Raw genomic sequence first — 17,725 nt, 5'->3', positions numbered from 1 at the left:
TGGAGACGTGTCGGTGCGCTCTACCCTAAACGTTCCTTCCTAGGCCACCTTTCCTATTCAGCTGCGGGACTCCGGGGCCGCCTGGGCGCTGCACCCCGCCACTTCCGTATTGAACCACCTCCTCAACCGAACTCCGAACTTCGGCGCGCGCTACCTCTTGTGCCTGACGGTTGGGCCGGAGCCTAGGAGTAGCCACGCCCCACCCCACTCCTGGAAGCCAATGGGCGGGAGGCTCCCGGCAGGGTGTTGGGTAATTAATGAGGGCCGAGTGCTGATTGGCTGAAGATAGTGGCCGGGGCTGGGCGACGGGGTAGGTTGTTCCTGAGGTGGGAGGTGGCAGCCGTGGTTAGGAAGGAGGCCTGAGAGAGACATGTCCCCGGCGAGTGAGGCAGAGCTGTCCGTGGCGCTGTTTCTCTGAGTCCCGGGCGGCCTGGAGGCCGGCTGAGAACGAGGGTTGGCGGAGGCTGCCCCGGCTATGGTGGCCGCCATGCTGGGGGCCCGGGCGGTTGAGAGAGCCGCTGTGGCGCTCCTGCGACTGTTGCTGCTGTTGCTGCTGCCGGCGCTCAGCGGGCCAGGGTTCGGCGTGGTCGGCTTGGTGGGAGCCGGGCTGCCTGAAAGCGTTATTTGGGCGGTCAACGCGGGCGGCGAGGCGCATGTGGACGTGCATGGGATCCACTTCCGCAAGGACCCTTTGGAAGGCCGGGTGGGCCGAGGTGAGAGCCCCTGGCAGAGCCGCGGGACCCCGGGCCTCCCATTGCTGGGCGCAGCCAGCTGACGGCTGCAGGCCCTGAACCCCTTCCTCGACCCTGGGACCACGTCTCTGGAGCGAAGTTTCATTCTCTCTGCAGTTTCCTCAGGGACCCGGTCCCAGCTCAGAGCCTGGTGCTGGCTCGAGAAGCTACCAAGAGCCGTTGAGGCAGACAGTTGGCGAGAAGTTCTAGTTGGACCTCGCATCCTGCCTTTTCTTAACGCCTCGCCTCCACCCAAGCTGGGAAAAAAGTAAAAGCGAGGGCGGCCTCTTGCCACCTCGAGGCCTCACAGTTGTCCCTGGCCCGGGTGGTTTCTCTCCGATCAAGTCAGTTCCTGGTAGATTCCTGCCGACCTCAATCATGGGACGCTCTCACTCCTTCTGCAGGAGCAGGGCTTGATACTTAGCCAGAATAGAAAGGAATCTTCGAAGAGGATGGGCCAGGAAAGTTTGATTGCAGCCTCCTCCCCGCCCCCCTTTGGAGCAAGGAGTATGTGTGCTTAAAAGTAGAAGCTGCAGGCCGCCCCCAGAGGGTGGCTGTGTAGAAGCCATCCTGCACTGGAGGCTGGTGGTGTGTCAGCTGGGTCAGCCTGGGTATGATCTGAATATTCTGAATGTGTGTAGAACCTAAGAGGTATGATTTCAGCTTGTGGGAAAAATTATTTTGGCTTAACTGATTGAGCAATAATAGTTGTTACAGAGCTGCACAGTTCTCCAAGTTTAATGGAAGACTTGCCAGGGGAGCTGGTTAAAAATGCAAACCCCAGACCTAAGAAATTAAACCCAGGTTTCTGCACCAAGGGCTTCTGATGTAGGTCATCCCCAGACCAATCTTTGGGAAAATCTGCTCTAGACTCTGTTTCTTCTGTAAGTGAGATTGGAAAACAGGTTTAAGAAGGAGTTCCTTGCTTCATGTGTTGGAAGGAGATTTATGCTGTATACTGGGTTCAGAGGCTGCCAGATTGGCAGTGTGCCATCTGCAGAAAACTAGGAGACAGACTTTCTTGCACTCTTTGTGTGTGTGTGTGTGTGATGCCCAGATTTGGCTTTTGCCTTGACTAAAAGCGTTTAACTCAGTTATTCCAAGTTAATTGCAGTGGCCTGGGGTTTGTCATATTAGGGAGTTTATATAATGCTTACACATATGTGAAGGTGTTGGGGCACAGGGCTGTTTTCTGAAATTCTATGTTTGTCTTGGAATTTAGTTAGCACTGGCATGTAGGTCTCAGTAGCCTGGGTTCAGCTGAGTCAGGGCCCCAGTCTTGAGCGGCTATGAGCCGCGAGCCAGACTGCATAGCAAGAGGTCAGTGTTATCTCTATCCTGGACCCTTCCTCTTTCTTCATGGGTATGGAACGTGAGGAAACTAGAGACCGTTTGTGGACTTTGCCTCTTGAGATAGTTGTGGTGAGGACAGTGTGCAGATGGTTCCTTTCACTTAAACAAATAACCAGGCTTTATATAGGTTATGGTATCCTTTTAGGTTCATTGTACAGAGCAGGAAGTTAGGACCACACAGGTTTAGTCCCCAGTTACTCCTTTTATTCAGAAATCCTGGTTTTAATTTGCTGGTACAGGTGATGGTTTTTAAGTTTCTGGCCTGATCACCAGGCCAGAACTTCACCAGGCTCCCTGCACTTGGATTATTGGCTCATGGTTGCAGTTCCTTCCGAGTTTATCATAGCCAGTAGAATTACATGATGTGAGACATGCCAAAGCTCATGTCTACTGGAGTCCAATCTCAGAGGCTAGTCTCTGAGGCACTCTATCAGCAGAGCTTCCCTGCTCCAGTCTGGGTTGGAATTGTAATGGTATTAAGGCATGGGTGAAGAGTGGAAGATGCCTCTCTGCTGCAGCTTGGACCAGCCTGTTGCAATATTTTACTCCTAGGTGCCTGAGAGTAGCGTTTTGCTGGCATTAGTTCTGGGGCTGAGATGTGATTAAGCTTCCACACTTAGGAGGCAGCTCTCTAGTTTCTTCTGTGCTATGGAGTGGCACCACCCAGGGAAGTGCAGCTGTTCACGCCGCTTTCCTTGTCTGGCACTGTTTGGATAAGGGTGTGCCAGCTATTTGGAGACCTTTGCCTCATGTAGCTATTCACACTGGTTGCAGTAGCTGTGTGTCTTATATCTTTTCTCACATGCCTGTGATAGTGTTTCCAGCACGCTAAAGAAAGTTCATTTTATGTTGAATGGATTCAGGTATTTGTTGCCAAGTTAATCCAGATAAGGGTTTGGCCTGCTTTTGAACTTGCTGTTTCTCTATAGCGTCTTTGTAGTCCAGCATTCATGTAGCTGTGAGTGGCCCAGGACACCTAGTGGCTTTTGCTTTCAAAGGCACTTCATAATGTTTTTTAAACTTCATTTGTGTCTGGAGGATGGTTGGTTAGTATGCATGGGAGATACTGGCAGCCTGGGATAGGCTTTTTCAACCTGTGTGCTTCATTGGATGCAAGAACCACTAAGAAGAGCAATTCAGAAGCACTCAGTTTCAGATTTGGGTGCGCTGCATATTCTGGGTTTTTTAAACTTACTTGCTCTGGGTTCCTTTGGAGTCTTAAGAAAGAAAAGACATGGATATTGGCCTGTGGGCATAGCATTTGCCTTGGTTTTTGGATAGGCTCTTTCCACTTCATAGAAAGATACGTTCTAATCATTTGTATTACCTTGAAGAACTTGCTTTACCTCTCTGAGCCTCATTTCCCTTCTTTTTTTTTTTTTTTTTGGTATTTTTCTGAAGCTGGAAACAGGGAGAGACAGTCAGACAGACTCCCGCATGCGCCCGGGATCCACCCGGCACGCCCACCAGGGGCGATGCTCTGCCCCTCCGGGGCGTCGGGACCAGAGCCACTCTAGCGCCTGGGGCAGAGGCCAAGGAGCCATCCCCAGCGCCCGGGCCATCTTTACTCCAGTGGAGCCTTGGCTGCGGGAGGGGAAGAGAGAGACAGAGAGGAAGGAGGGGGGTGGGGGGTGGGGGTGGAGAAGCAAATGGGCGCCTCTCCTACGTGCCCTGGCCGGGAATCGAACCCGGGTCCCCTGCACACCAGGCCGATGCTCTACCGCTGAGCCAACCGGCCAGGGCTCATTTCCCTTCTTAATAACATTTCTCATGCTTTAGAAATCAGTGATAGGAATCTGAAAACTCTCCTCCTGTCCAGAGTAGATTAAAATGTCTCTTTCTTTCTTGATGACCTTTTACATGGAATCAAAAGCAGGGCAGAACATGGCTGCAGAGGGGAAAGAAATCTGGCAAGGGGCCTGAGCCTATCAGATTACTAATTTAGGCTGGCCTAATGACCTTTTTCTGGGCAGCCTTTCTTTTGGCTGGGGAAGGATTTGGCATTGGTAAGATAAGAGCTCGAAAGATAGGATGCCTCTGGTTTGCTTAAGGCCACAGGATTTGTCCAGAATTCTGGCCTAATCCTGTCACCTAAGATGCAGTCTTCATTTGCAGACCCTCCAAATGGCAGAAGTTCACAAGAGAATTGAGGTAGACGATATCCCCATTTTACAAGTGAGAAAATACCTGGAGAAAATAACTTGTTCTGAATCATGTAGTAGGTGGCAGAACAAGGATTCAAACCCCTGTTCATCTTACTCTAAAATTTGTGCTGTCCACTACATTGTCTAGGACAGTGATTTTCAACCTTTTTCATCTCAAGGGCACACAACTAATTACTAAAATTCTGTAGCACAACAAAATATATATAGCCAATCTGACCAAAAAAATGAATATAATTTTGATTTATTCACACCAGATGGCTATTGTTGTGTTGGCTGTGGTCATTTTTTTATTTGACAGTCTAAGGGAAAAGAGGTCAGTGCCCCGACTAAATATAGTCAAGTATTGCATGTTTTAAAAATTCTTGCAGCACACCATGGTGCCTCTCGTGGCACACCGGTTGAGAATCACCGGTCTAGGACTCAGAATCAATGGACATAATGTAGGCCCCTTGACCTCTTTCCTTTCTGGCTGTCTGAACTGTATTGTGCCAACTTCAGCACTGTGCTGTGTACACTTCACTGTATTCTAGAGAAATCAGTTTAGCTGTGGCTACATAAAGGCAAAGGAGGGAAGAAAAAGTCCTTTCTGCTGCTGCAACTCTTGGGACTTGGGCAAATTCAACTTTGCATGTGGCAAATCTCCTGGGAAAGCTGCCGGGCTTTAAAGGGAAAATATTTAAAGGTAATTCCAAGGTTGTTAAGTGGTTTTTGTTCACACGGCTGCGTTTTCTTAGTTGTGGGATGGAGACTGCCAGCGATTGCATTACTGTCAGTTTCTCACTTTTTCCACTCAGCAAGGAAAAGAAAAAGATTTCCCATGCAGGCACACAATTTTCTGTGTATCTAAAAAGTAAATCTAGTTAATGTTCCACATTTGTGAGGATCATGGAAGAAGGAAATTCTTAGAACTCAGCTGAAAGAAAAATAGCAGTCTTTTAATCTTTATAAAGTTTACGCCCCAGTGTGATGTCGCCTGAGCCTGGGAAAGAGGTGGGGGCGTGTTAGCAGTACATCCTTCGTAGAGCTACTAAGCTACCCTTCTTTGATTTCTTGAGGAGAACTAGTAAGGAGAAAAGCCCAAGACAAAAGTGCAATGAGTTTCCTGTTGCATTGTCTCACCAGTCCATCGGATCTCAGGCTACTGTTCACTGACGGGAACTGTTAACAGTTATGCTTATTTTTTTTTGAGAGCTTGGCCTTAGCCATTGGGTTTTTCAGTTACTCTAAGAAGGTAAAAGATTCCTGCCCAGGGAGTTTTGGTGATAGAGGATAACACCCAGGGATGGTCACCCTTAGACATCTCTCAAAGGATCTAAGTGCCAAATGTCTTCAGAGTCACTATGTGAGATGGAAAGGTGGCCTTGCCATCTTAATTCCGAGCTGGAGCGACCAGGCCTGGGTACTGAGATCACCGTTAAGTCAGGACATAGTTTGGAAAGTAGATTTATGGGGCCCTGGAAAACTGCATTGTGTTTACAGGATAAAGGAATCACAGAGACTACTACTTTCCGAAGAAGGAAGCATGACTAGTCATCTCTGGGGCTGGAGGGTGATACCTTATATTGGAGGAAACACCTCAGTTTAGTCTGTTGGGTTGGAGGGAAGACACACATATACTGTGTCATCTTCTACCAAATTTGGGGAGGCCTAGGGATAGTAGAGTGGTTTTTAGCTATTCTGATACTGACCTAAGCTAAGTATGCTTTTACTTTTCCCTGGCCTAATTATTCCTTGTCAGTGTGTGAGATGGAAAAGGTAGCTCCCCCAGAACTTTGCCATCATAAGCCAGAAGTGGCAACAGGACCTTGACCGATTTTCTTTCCCTGCTGGGATAGCTCTAGCTAGCACTGTGGAGAAGAGCATGGCTTCCCTGCCATGCAGGCACCTCCTTTGCTGCCACTGGTCCATTGAACAAATCACATCAGGTGCCTACTTATGTGCCAGGGACCGTGTTAAGTGCTGGTGATACAATAGGAAGTTTTTTTCTTTTGTTTAACTTGGGGAATGGTCAGGAGAGTAGGTGAAGTTGAATTTTGTGAGTCTATGGGGAGTCAGATGCTTGTCCCTAAAAGGAATTAGGGAACATCCCACCCTTCTTTTTATGGACATGTTTCTCCTTTCCAACCTTTAAACTTTTTGAATGAAAAATCATAAAAAGCAACTAAAGCTGCTGTCTTATTTGTGGTAAAGGCAGTGAAGAATGCCTTTCCTAACAGATATCCTGTTTTTAGACTGTGAGCTTTTCTGAATGAGAAAAATACATTCTTTGAACTTAGTCGTGTAGAGTTCCTGGCCATCCCCCTTGTTTTATGAGATTTCTCTGAAGTGTTCCTTGCAGGGAACCAGGCAGCTGGAGCATAGTGCTTTGTTCTGATAATGAGTGAGGCTTGTTCTCTTCCTACCACTCTCTATACAGTGGAGAAAAAGTCATTTCTGAAAGAAAAACTTTCAGAAAGTTCTGCTGTAAGGGTTATGGGAGCTGTTGGGGTGATTAGTGTTTTGTTTCTTTCATTTTACTCTGGCTTAGTAATGGCTATCTTGCCTTTGTGTTTGGTCTGTTTGGAGCCAGGTGCAGAGGGGTTGGCCCCTTTCACTGGAGGGTTATTAGCATTGCCCTGGAAATGCCTCTGGCGGTTCTGGGGTCTCTGCTCTTCTTTTATGTTTTGCCTCTGATGTGGTTTCTCTTTGTCTTTTGTCCCCAGCCTCTGACTATGGCATGAAACTGCCAATCCTCAGATCCAACCCCGAGGACCAGATCCTATATCAAACAGAGCGGTACAATGAGGAGACCTTTGGCTATGAAGTGCCCATCAAGGAGGAGGGAGACTATGTGCTGGTGTTGAAGTTTGCGGAGGTCTACTTTGCACAGTCCCAGCAGAAGGTGAGGCCTGGTCAGGTGCCCCCTAGACCAGTGAGACATTGCTACTCTTGGATAGCCCTTTGCTACAGGCTAGTGTACCAGCCTCCCCAGAGGGAGGAGCAGATGAGCTTTGAGGTAAAGGCTGGATCCCTTCTGCCTCGAAAGAAGCTGTGTCCCACTGCTCACAAGGCTGCATTTGCCATGAAGTTGGTGACAGAGGCAGTATTAGAATCCTAGTTCTTGGCAACAAACTGATCCTGTTAGGGCCCTCCAGGTTCTCTCGCTCTTCTTAGTTGTCAGCACCTTCTTGTTTTCGGCCTGGTTCTTTTCCCGTTCCTTTTGTGAATTTCTTTCCTTGTTGAACTTTTGGCTTGTATTCTTTGTTCGATAAGGCCAGTGTGAGGCCTCTCTGACAGTGAAGGAACATGGACTTGATCTGGCTCAGGTAAAGGATGCCAGCTACCCCAGAGTATATCCAGCCCTGTTATTTCTTTTCTTTTCTTTTTTTTTTTTTTTTTTGGTATTTTTCTGAAGCTGGAAACGGGGAGGAAGTCAGACAGACTCCTGCATGCGTCCGACCTGGATCCACCCGGCACGCCCACCAGGGGCAATGCTCTGCCCCTCCGGGGCCTCGCTCTGCCACGACCAGAGCCACTCTAGCACCTGGGGCAGAGGCCAAGGAGCCATCCTCAGTGCCTGGGCCATCTTTTGCTCCAATGGAGCCTCGGCTGCGGGAGGGGAAGAGAGAGACAGAGAGGAAGAAGAGGGGGAGGGGTGGAGAAGCAGATGGGCGCCTCTCCTGTGTGCCCTGGCCGGGAATCGAACCCGGGACTTCCGCACGCCAGGCCGACGCTCTACCACTGAGCCAACCGGCCAGGGCCCAGCCCTTTATTTCTTAATGATTATTGAACTTGAATCCCAGGCAGGTTGCGTGTTGTCCAGCTGCTGAAAGGTTTTGACATTTTTTTCTTTTTCATCTTGGAAGGTATTTGATGTGCGATTGAATGGCCACGTGGTGGTGAAGGACTTAGACATTTTTGATCGTGTTGGGCACAGCACAGCTCACGATGAAATCATCCCTATGAGCATCAGAAAAGGGAAGCTGAGCGTCCAGGGGGAGGTGTCCACCTTCACAGGAAAGCTCTACATTGAGTTTGTCAAGGTAACGCTCCTGTTCTGCCCCAGCACTGAGGAAAGCTCACAGGAATCAGTGCAGGGCAAATGTTTGCCTTTGTGCAGGGCTGACCACTGTTTCCCATTTCCTAGGGGTACTATGACAATCCCAAAGTCTGTGCACTCTACATCATGGCTGGGACAGTGGATGGTAAGTTATTTTCGATCTACTTTTTGACTTGGGCTGAAGGATGTGGTTGAGAAAAACCTTGGGGGATAATTTGCTGCTCACTATTTTGAAAACTATCACTTAAAGTCAAATGCTGGGGACACCAGAGTCAGATGGTTGGGGAGGGAGTGTAGCATGATAGTAGCCATAAGCTTTGGGTTTCTTTGATATCTATTTCCCAGGGGTGGGGGGGAAGGCAAACATTCTTATTATTTCAGTATGCTCCGAGAGTCCAGCATTGCCAAACTGCACTGGACAGAAGTTCACTTACTAACGTCTCCTTGTCCTGTGATCCAGCCTCAGGGTATGCTTCTTCTTCAAGGTCGAGCTTATGCTGGCTGCCAGTTGTCCAGGCTGAGTTTTGCAGAGAAAGCTTGTGTCTTAGTGACTTCTCTTATTTTTATTTTTTTTTTTGTATTTTTCTGAAGTTGGAAACAGGGAGGCAGTCAGAAAGACTCCTGCATGTGCCCAACCAGGATCCACCCAGGGGGCGATGCTCTGCCCATCTAGGGCGTTGCTCTGTTGCGACCAGAGCCGTTCTAGTGCCTGAGGCAGAGGCCACGGAGCCATCCTCAGCACCCGGGCCAACTTTGCTCCAGTGGAGCCTTGGCTGCGGGAGGGGAAGAGAGAGACAGAGAGGAAGGAGAGGGGGAGGGGTGGAGAAGCAGGTGGGTACTTCGCCTCTGTGCCCTGGCCAGGAATCGAACCCGGGACTCCACGCCAGGCCGACGCTCTACCACTGAGCCAACCAGCCAGGGCCATGACTTCTCTTCTTATTCTGCTTCTGCACCTTTTCTTAGCTCATCCTGAATGCACTGAGGACCTCATCCTATTGTCTGATGACCCCCACATGTTGATGTGATGCCATCCAGGAAGATGGCTTACCATCAAGAGATGTGTAGCTCGAGTCCCTAAGGAAGAGACAGAGCAGAGGGGTCGTGTTTGCTGAGAACCCAGACTCTAAGGATCAGCTTTTTCACAGTTGCCTTGTGCATCAGAAGGGAACATGGGATTATGGGAGGGAGAAGGAGGGATTTGAAAAGGTTAAGTCTGGATGTTGTGTCTCTGTCCAATCTGTCCTCTTGGAGATCTGGAGAACTAGGACCGGAAAGGTAGGTAATGATCCTCACTGTATGCAGGGTTTTTACTACTTTTTAGTTAAATCTAAAGAAGGCTACTGTTTTTAGGATCTACTATTCTATGGGCCAGAAGCTTTCTCTGCCACTTCTGCTCCTTCCTGTGGACCCTGGTTAGGTCATAGCATCTCTTTATTGTGGCTCATTTATAGCTCTTAAAGGTCTCACTTACATGCTGTGGTTCTCACTTAAAAGGTATCCTCTTTCTTGTGTCAGATGTACCAAAGCTGCAGCCTCATCCAGGATTGGAGAAGAAAGAGGAGGAGGAGGAAGAAGAAGAATACGATGAAGGATCTAATCTCAAAAGACAGACCAATAAGTACCGGGTGCAGTCAGGCCCTCGCACGCCCAACCCCTATGCCTCGGACAACAGCAGCCTCATGTTTCCCATCCTCGTGGCCTTCGGAGTCTTCATTCCAACCCTCTTCTGCCTCTGCCGGTTGTGAGAACAAATTACTATCCTGAACAAGGTGGAGGGTGTGGGAAAGACACCAAACAGCTTGGTTTGGTTTCTGTGTTTCCATGTTGATTAACAAAAACAAACAAAAAAACACAAAAAATTGAAGGAGATAAAAAGCAGCAGAGTGAGTAGAGAGCAGCCCTCATTCACCATCTGGTCCAGACCTGCTTCAGTCCTAGTCCTCTCTTTGTGGCTGGCTCCAGCCATCTTTCTCTCTAGGGTACTTAAGGTAAACTGGTCTTACCTGTTCAAAGATTGTCCACTGTATACCTGGTGGGAAAGACTCTGAACTTGGAGCAGACACCTTTTTTTTTAGGTTAGAAATTAACAGCAAGGAAAGCGTCGTCTTATTACCAGAGAAGACCAGTGCTGGCAGTTGGATGTGTTCTGAAATTCCGTCCAGATACATTTTCAGATGTCCTGGAATTGAGAGTACATGTGGTCTGTGTGTTATAAAGATGTATAATTTGTATGATAAAGATGAAAACATAAGAGGGTTTTAAAAAAAGAAAGAGAAGTAGATACTTTCTTACTTGGAAGACTTTCTGGTTTTCGCCCAGTGATGGTCCCACCTTACATGTTTGAGCTTTATCATCGCTTGTCTTCCTGACATGCCAGTTAGAGGACTGTCTGGTATCCGAGACAATTAGTTTATGTCAGGTCCTCAAATTGCCCCCAACTTGTTACCACAACAGATCATTTTGATTTCAGTGCCTCTTTCTCTCTTTTTTTTTTTTTGGTCTTATTTTATTTGTTTCTTAATCTGGCTCATTTGAAATCTCTTCTCTCCCCCAACCATCTTACTAAGTTATTGCCAAGAAGGGAAGAAGACATGAGGATTTGGGGTTCCCTCTGCTTGAATGTCTTCTCATCTACCACTTCACCTTGATGGTACCGCTCTCCCTGGATCTCTGAGCCAGCAGCCAGGAAGATCTGACCCAGCAGTTCTTTTACTGGCCCCTTTGGAGGGTTGCTGCCAGGGGACGGCGATACTTTCCAGCCTGCAGCAACTGAACACTTGACCTTAAGAGTCTCTTCTGGTCTTTGGATTAGAAAAGGCTTATGTTAGCATAACTTAAGAGCAACCTCAGAGACTTGAGCCCTACTAAGTGACTGACCACTGTTTAGAGTGTCTAGTATCTGATGTTCGTTTATTCTTATGTCCTTCTGTGTCACCGTTCAAACAGTTTTGGGTTATGCTTTGAGCTGCCCCCAGGAACTAGACTGGTTTTTATCTGGCCCAATGACGCTGCTCACTGGTCTCAGTAGTACGCCCCTCTGTCCTTTCATTTTCCTATTCAAGTCGCAATCAGGTTCTTGTGACAGGGCCGAAAGATTTCTAGTCAGCCACAGTCCTGGCAGCTCGTAAGCCAACCATATAGCATCTAAATGTCTGCCTTGAGTTCCCTGGGAGAATGTTTGCAGGAAATGAAGCTTCCCTGTGTCCCTCATTTCTGATCCCTATTATTTCTTTCCCAGCTAGAAGGAGTTTTGTGGATGGAGGGCAGCAGGATTAGCTTCTGCTTGGGCTGGAGCAGCAAAAAATCTTAGGCCAGGCCATTTTTTTGAAGAGCTCCATCTATTTGAACTAATTATGTGACAAAGTAAGTAGCCCTTGGGCTCATGTCCTGGGTTTTGGCTTTCAGTGAATTACTCCAGGCTAGCATTTCCTCCTTTGAGAGTTGTAGCCCTGTCTTTGAGCTGTGACTTAGGTCTCACGACCAGGGTATTGAGTCAGGCCTCTCAACAACTGCAGCCTGAGGTTGCAGTCCAGGACACTTTGGAGTGATTCACAAAGCTCCCTGCTTTAAAAGATGAGATCCAGTAGCCTTGATCCTGGGGCCACCCACCTGGAGCAGTGGCCATTCTGGCTATTAATTGGGCTTCTGACAGTAGCTTTAGTTTCCATTCTATTACAACTTCTGGAAGTTGTAGGCCACCGCCAGTGCAGTTGACAAGACTAAGAAGGAAGACTTGCTGCCTCCACTCTGCCTTCTTAGTTTCCCTCCTCACCTCACCCCATCCCTTCAATGACTCAGAGTCACAGAAGGAAACCCTGGCTCCTGGGGCCATTTCCTAATGGTACTGTAAGCTAAACAGCTTTGCTTCTGCCTCTGTTTCCAAGCCCACCCTTTTCTCCTGAGCTTGGGGATAGGGTTAGGCACTTTCCTCTTTGGTTGTGTCTGAAAGGAAGGAACATCTTTCTATGGCTAACAAAAACTAGAGGGGAAATGAGGAAACAGGAAGAAATGGTGGGGTCTGGGATAGAGTCCCCTGGAGCCAAGGGCCAGTCACAGCTGGCTCATGATGCTGAACTTGAAGACATTTTTTTTTCCTCCTCCAAGATGATATAGGTACATGAAGTTTAGGTTAAAGGGGTGGGATGGGGTACTCTTTATTTTTGTATTATGTGCATCAAGAATTACTCTGTAGTTCATCTTTTGCTTTTTGCACTGTTTGTTCCCATGCCTGTATTTTGAGCTAGTGCTAAGACTGAGAGCCTGTGCTGTAGGGGGTTGGGTTGGGCGGTGATGAGTGCTACCAGTTGGAGAAGGAAGGGCCTGGGCTCTCCTATTGGATCTACACTCTGTCCTAGGCCTTTTAAAACTTTAAAATTTTTTTATTGATTTTAGAGAGAGAGGAAGGGAGGGAGAAACATCAATTTGTTGTTATACTTAATTTGTGCATTCATTGGTTGATTCTTGTATATGCCCTGACCAGGGATTGAACCCACAACCTTGGCATTTTGGGACAATACTTGAACCAATTGAGCTAACCAGCCAGGGCTGTCCTAGGCTTTTTGGATCCCCCTGAGTCCAACTAGCCAAAGATCAGAGCAGATGACCAAGGCAGAACTCCTTTTGCCAGAAGCACGGCTTCAGTTGTTCTTAATGGACCATGCAAAGATGTCTCCTAAAGATGGGCTAAAAGTCTGCAGTGAAGTTCTGGTCTGGATCAAGGGCCAGCTGGCCTCTAATGGGACTCTTTTGGGGTTGGCTCATACTGAAACATTGTGCCAGGAAACAATCCATGGGACTCATGTCCCCTAAACCAGGTCCACTTTTCAGAAAAATCTCCACTATTAAGGAGAAGCTGTGCCTGTCCAGGCGGTGGCACAGTGGATGGAGCCTCAGACTGGGATGCGGAGGACCCAAGTTGGAAACCCCGAGGTCGTCAGCTTGAGTGCGGGCTCACTAGCTTGAGCACAGGGTCACTGGCTTGAGCCCAAAGGTCATTGGCTTGAAGCCCGAGGTTACTGGCTTGAGCCCAAGGTCACTGACTTGAGCAAGGGGTCACTTGCTCTGCTGTAGCCCCCCGGTTAAGGCACATACAAGAAAACAATCATTGAACAACTAAGATGCCGTAATGAAGAGTTAATGCTTCTCATCTCTCTCTCTCTTCCTGTCTATCTATCTCTATCTGTCCCTCTCTTTGAGTCTCTCTCTGTCCAAAAAAAAAAAAAAAAGAGGAAGAGAAGCTGCTTAATGGATACTTTGAGTTCTGGTGACTTGAAAGATGGTCATCTTCAAGTGTCAGTGGTGTTCAACTCCCAGGAGGATCACAGACCTGCAGGACCACTTGTTGGTTTGAAAGTGTGATTTTATTCTCTTGTTTCCATTGTTTGCCTAAGAGATACTGGCCTGAAATATAGGATCACATGACTTTAAAGAGATGGAGTGAAGTTTGAATTAAGTTAGTTTACTTTCTTCTTTCTGTGCCTGGGAACTGTTTGATCTAGTTTCAGAATTGTGATTTGACTTCTTTATTATGTTTTTTACTTTTAGAGAAGCTTCTGTTTTAAGGAATTTCTCTTCCTTTGTATCCTGCCTTTACCCTCTCCTGGGAAGGCCTGGCCATGGCTTCTAGAATCTCAGTCAAAAGTCAGAAAACAGCAACAGTATATTCCCTTTCCTAGTACTTATATTCCTTTCCCTAGAAATTGACTCACCTTGGGAAGCCCAGGGAAGGAATCAGCAGGTTCTCTACCCTCCCTGGGGTTTGGGGAAGGACCCACCCCGGTCAGCACAGTGCCTTTTCCTCTCCTGCTCTGAGCCAGGGTGGGCATTCCCTCTAGATTCAGGTCTGGGCAGGGGTCTTTCAGTCCCTGCCATGGGGCTGCTTCCCCATCCCTCCTTCCTCCTCCCCTTTGCTGGCCAGCTCTGACCTAATTCAAGTGTCTTCTTGCCTTGAAGAGCCTTAATGGCATCAAGGGGCAACATGTAATACTGTCCTTCATGCCTCTCTGAAAGGACCGAGAAGAGCAGGTGAGCTTTCCAAAGTGAGGGACTAATAGATGCTTCTATTTAGAAGGGGGTGGGGTGGGGAAGGTAATATGCTTTGGGCCTTCTGCTTGGCTCTGGGAGAAGAAGCCTGGGGTAGGGGTGGTGATAGTACAGAAGCAGAATCGGTAACACCAAGGAGCTGTTCAGAAACCTTAGAAGAAATCTGCTTCTCTTCTATGGGGAGATACAATTAGGGATCAAAGAGCTCTAAGAAAATTGTAAAGAAGCCTTAATGTACAAGATTCAGAGAGCTCAGAGTAATTTCTCCCTTTCAGTCCAAGCTAGGGTTCTTTCTGTATTGACACCTTCCTTGAAGCAAGAGGGCTAGATTTCCTCATTTTGTTACAAGACTAGATTGGCACCAATAGGTCAACTGCCCAGCGAGGGTGGGCTTCTTCTTTGTACATGGGTGCTTGCTGCCGATCTGGTTTGTCCTTCCCCAGCTGCCTTTTGGCTAGCCTACTTTAGGTTGCCAAATCACTCAGAGATGAGTTGAGGACTGGCTGGGTTGGCAGGAAAAGAGCAGGATAGAGCTCTTGGGATGGGTTCCTCCCAGGAGTATAACAAGAAGCCAGGATTGTGCTGGCAGCCAGGGAGACAGTAGTGCCTGCTAGAGTTGGCAGAGAAGGCCTTGGCATCTCTTGCATCGAGGCAGTCTTGAGAGAGATGGGGGCACGTAGCACCAGGCAAAGCAGAACTCCATTCTCACCTCTATTTTTGGGCTTCAATATGCGAAAAAACAACAACAAACTGAAACGCACTTTCCGTCCTCTCAAAGGACAACTGTCGGGAAAGGAAAGCTGAGTTGCCAGGTGGAAGGGGAGAATTGGCAGGGAGATACGGTACCGTAAAACCAGGAATGAGATGTTCTCAACTCCTCTCTTCCCTGATGTATCATGATCCAGGGAATGAAAAGAAATTTGACCCTGGGTTAGTTTCCTCCTTGGGTTTTTCTTCCATTAAGTCCTCCCAAGCTAGGACCAGCTGCCTGTTCTGAGCTCAGGGTAGCCCCTTCAACCATTCACTGGCTTGTCAGGAAGCCAGTCCCACCCTTCCAGGTTGGTCCTGGCTGCTCTGTTCTGTACCAAGTACTGGAAAATAGTGTCAAGTTCATAGTGGGCATTTGTAGTTCCTACTCTAGATTCCTATCCTCTCCCTGCGGAAGCAAAATAACTGTCTGTAGCCACAACACACATTTACAGCAGCACAGTGAGATGTGATCAAGGGCTTTGAACCTGGCTGGCCCGGGAAAGCAGTAGGGGTGGATAGAGCTGTCTTTCTTTTCTGGACTGTCTCCACCTCTCCCTACCCCTTCCATTCCCCACCCCACTCCTACCAAAAAAGAAAAAAATCAGGATGTTTTTCACTGTCCATTGCTTTGTGTTTTAATAAACAATTTGCAGTGATACTCTGTGTTGGGATTGAGTTTGAACTTGAATGCAAAGAGGTGAGGTGATGGGATGGGAAGAGGGAGACCCAGTGGTTCACTTGGCTGCACAGGGTTCTCCTGTGACAAGTCTAGGAGCTTTTGTCCAATTAGCCACGTGTCTCTTGCCTTTCTTTTCACTGGGATGTTTGGTTTAGGAAATGAAGTTCTGTAAAAACTGTGTCTGGCCAGTTCAATGAACAGCACATTCAAGGAAAAATAAACAGTTTGTTTTGTTTCCACTTTCACTGGAACACTCCCATGACCATTTTACTCCCAAGGCATACTGAGCCTGTCCCTGCCTCTCCTTGCAGCTTTCCTTCGGCTTCCATTATCACCTGTGGACATATGGGACAGTTTTGTCTGCTTTCTCCTTTTCTGGTGTGTTGTCAATGTTGACTATCCATTGAGAAGGGGCAGGAAGGCTGTTCTTCCCTGTAATTTATCCGCCACATTTTACAGCTGAGGGACAGAAACTAGGAAAGCTTCAATAATTTATCCCAGGCTAGTCAGTAGATGGTCAAGCCAGGACTCACACCCAGTCTGTCTGTAGAGCTCATGTTCTTTCTAAGGGTGTAAGAATAATAATTATAGCCTGGCCAGGCGGTGGTGCAGTGGATAGAGCATCAGACTCGGACACAGAGGACCCAGGTTCGAAACCCCGAAATCACCAGCTTGAGCCCAAAGTTGCTGGCTTGAGCAAGGGGTTACTCGGTCTGCTGTAGCCCCACGGTCAAGGCACATATGAGAAAGCAATCAATGAATAACTAAAGTGCCGCAACAAAAAATTGATGCTTCTCATCTCTCTCCCTTCCAGTCTTCCTATCTATCCCTCTCTTGACTTTGTCAAAAAAAAAATAATAATAATAATAATTATAGATATCCTTTATTGAGCCCTTGAAATGGGTAGGCACAGTGCCAGGGACTTTTATCTCTGCTTAATTTTCAACAAACCAGTTGGTATTAACCTTTAAGAGGTGAAGTTACTGTCCAAGGCCACACAGCTAGCAGAAGGCAGAGCTTGGATTTTACACAAGGATTCTTGCTCTTAGTCATTACTCTCTACTGTCTTCCATTCTCCTCATGATGCTCTGCCATGGCCCCAGATCCTACCTGCTGTATTCCTCCAAGCAGGAATGGAGGCTGCTGGTTTTGGGAGAGGGAGGAAAGTTTGGCTTACCTCCCTCAGTTATCCCTTGAAGGGCAGAATTCAGTGCTCAGCTCTTAAGAATGAGGCCAGTGTTGATGGAGTCTGTTCTCAGGGCCCAAATAAGCCAGGAGGCCCACAGAGCCTCTTTCTTAGCTTGAGCCTACCCATAACTGGACTTCTTTACTAATTCAGATTTAGCCTTTACTATTTCAAGTAGCTTTGCACTAGCTGCCAAATGGGGAAGAGACCTGAAGAAGCCCTGCTCTAGGGAGTTGCAGGGAGGAAAATTGTCTGACAGAAGATCTTGGGCCAAGTGCCGAGGGTTGGGTTAAACCACTTGGGTCCAGATCTTAATCTCTCTAAGGAAATCAGGCTCCCGGTTGGCTGGAGCCGGTGTGTCGGACCTTTCTCCATACTTAGTACCCCACCCCACCCCCTTCATCCTCTGTAGAGGAAGAGAGATGAGTTTTTCCAAGACTTACTGGAAAGTTGTTGCTATAACAGTGGTGAGGGGTCAAGGCAGAGAGGAGGTGGAGCAGGGAGGTTCTGGAGCGGCTTGCCTCTGCTCTGCAGCAACCTGAGATGGAAGGCACCTCACCTCACAGCAGTGCTCCAACCCAGGAGCTGAGTTTTGTTTGTTGCTGGCCACTTGTATTAGTGAAAAATAACCCTGCTTGCTTTTTGGCTTAGGCCTTGTTCTTGCTCTCCTGAATTTTCTTGCTGCTTCCACTTGAATCTCTGTTGCTTCCTGGTCCCAGCTTGTCACCACTCAGCTCTGACTTGAGTGTTCTTTCCAGCCCAGCCCCATGGCTTCCCCCG

General features: G+C 47.9%; 1 protein-coding gene across 2 annotated transcripts; it reads left to right on the top strand.

Annotated features, from left to right (window-relative positions):
- The first annotated feature begins 311 nt into the window (after positions 1 to 311).
- Positions 312 to 15,738, top strand: MLEC (malectin). 2 transcript variants are annotated; one of them, XM_066260387.1, is made up of 5 exons: positions 316 to 713; positions 6,952 to 7,130; positions 8,095 to 8,271; positions 8,376 to 8,433; positions 9,804 to 15,738. In XM_066260387.1, exons 1-5 carry the CDS (start codon positions 476 to 478, stop codon positions 10,031 to 10,033), a joined length of 882 nt encoding a protein of 293 aa, XP_066116484.1. In that variant the 5' UTR covers positions 316 to 475; the 3' UTR covers positions 10,034 to 15,738. The 2 variants fall into 2 exon arrangements, with proteins under 2 accessions (XP_066116485.1, XP_066116484.1); XM_066260388.1 differs by lacking the exons at positions 8,095 to 8,271; positions 8,376 to 8,433 and having other exon boundaries at positions 312 to 713.
- The last annotated feature ends 1,987 nt before the right edge of the window (positions 15,739 to 17,725 follow it).

This window comes from Saccopteryx bilineata, chromosome 2, assembly GCF_036850765.1.
Source record: "Saccopteryx bilineata isolate mSacBil1 chromosome 2, mSacBil1_pri_phased_curated, whole genome shotgun sequence".
NCBI classification, from domain to species: Eukaryota; Metazoa; Chordata; class Mammalia; order Chiroptera; family Emballonuridae; genus Saccopteryx; species Saccopteryx bilineata.
Note: the sequence above shows the minus strand (reverse complement) of the source record. Positions and strands in the feature narration are given on the sequence as shown.

Excerpts from the sequence above, each read along its gene's own strand:
- MLEC (XM_066260387.1), top strand. The coding sequence starts at position 476 with ATGGTGGCCGCCATGCTGGGGGCCCGGGCGGTTGAGAGAGCCGCTGTG. Across the intron at positions 714-6,951 it reads GGAAGGCCGGGTGGGCCGAG|CCTCTGACTATGGCATGAAA; the intron begins GTGAGAGCCCCT and ends TTTTGTCCCCAG. Across the intron at positions 7,131-8,094 it reads TTGCACAGTCCCAGCAGAAG|GTATTTGATGTGCGATTGAA; the intron begins GTGAGGCCTGGT and ends TCATCTTGGAAG.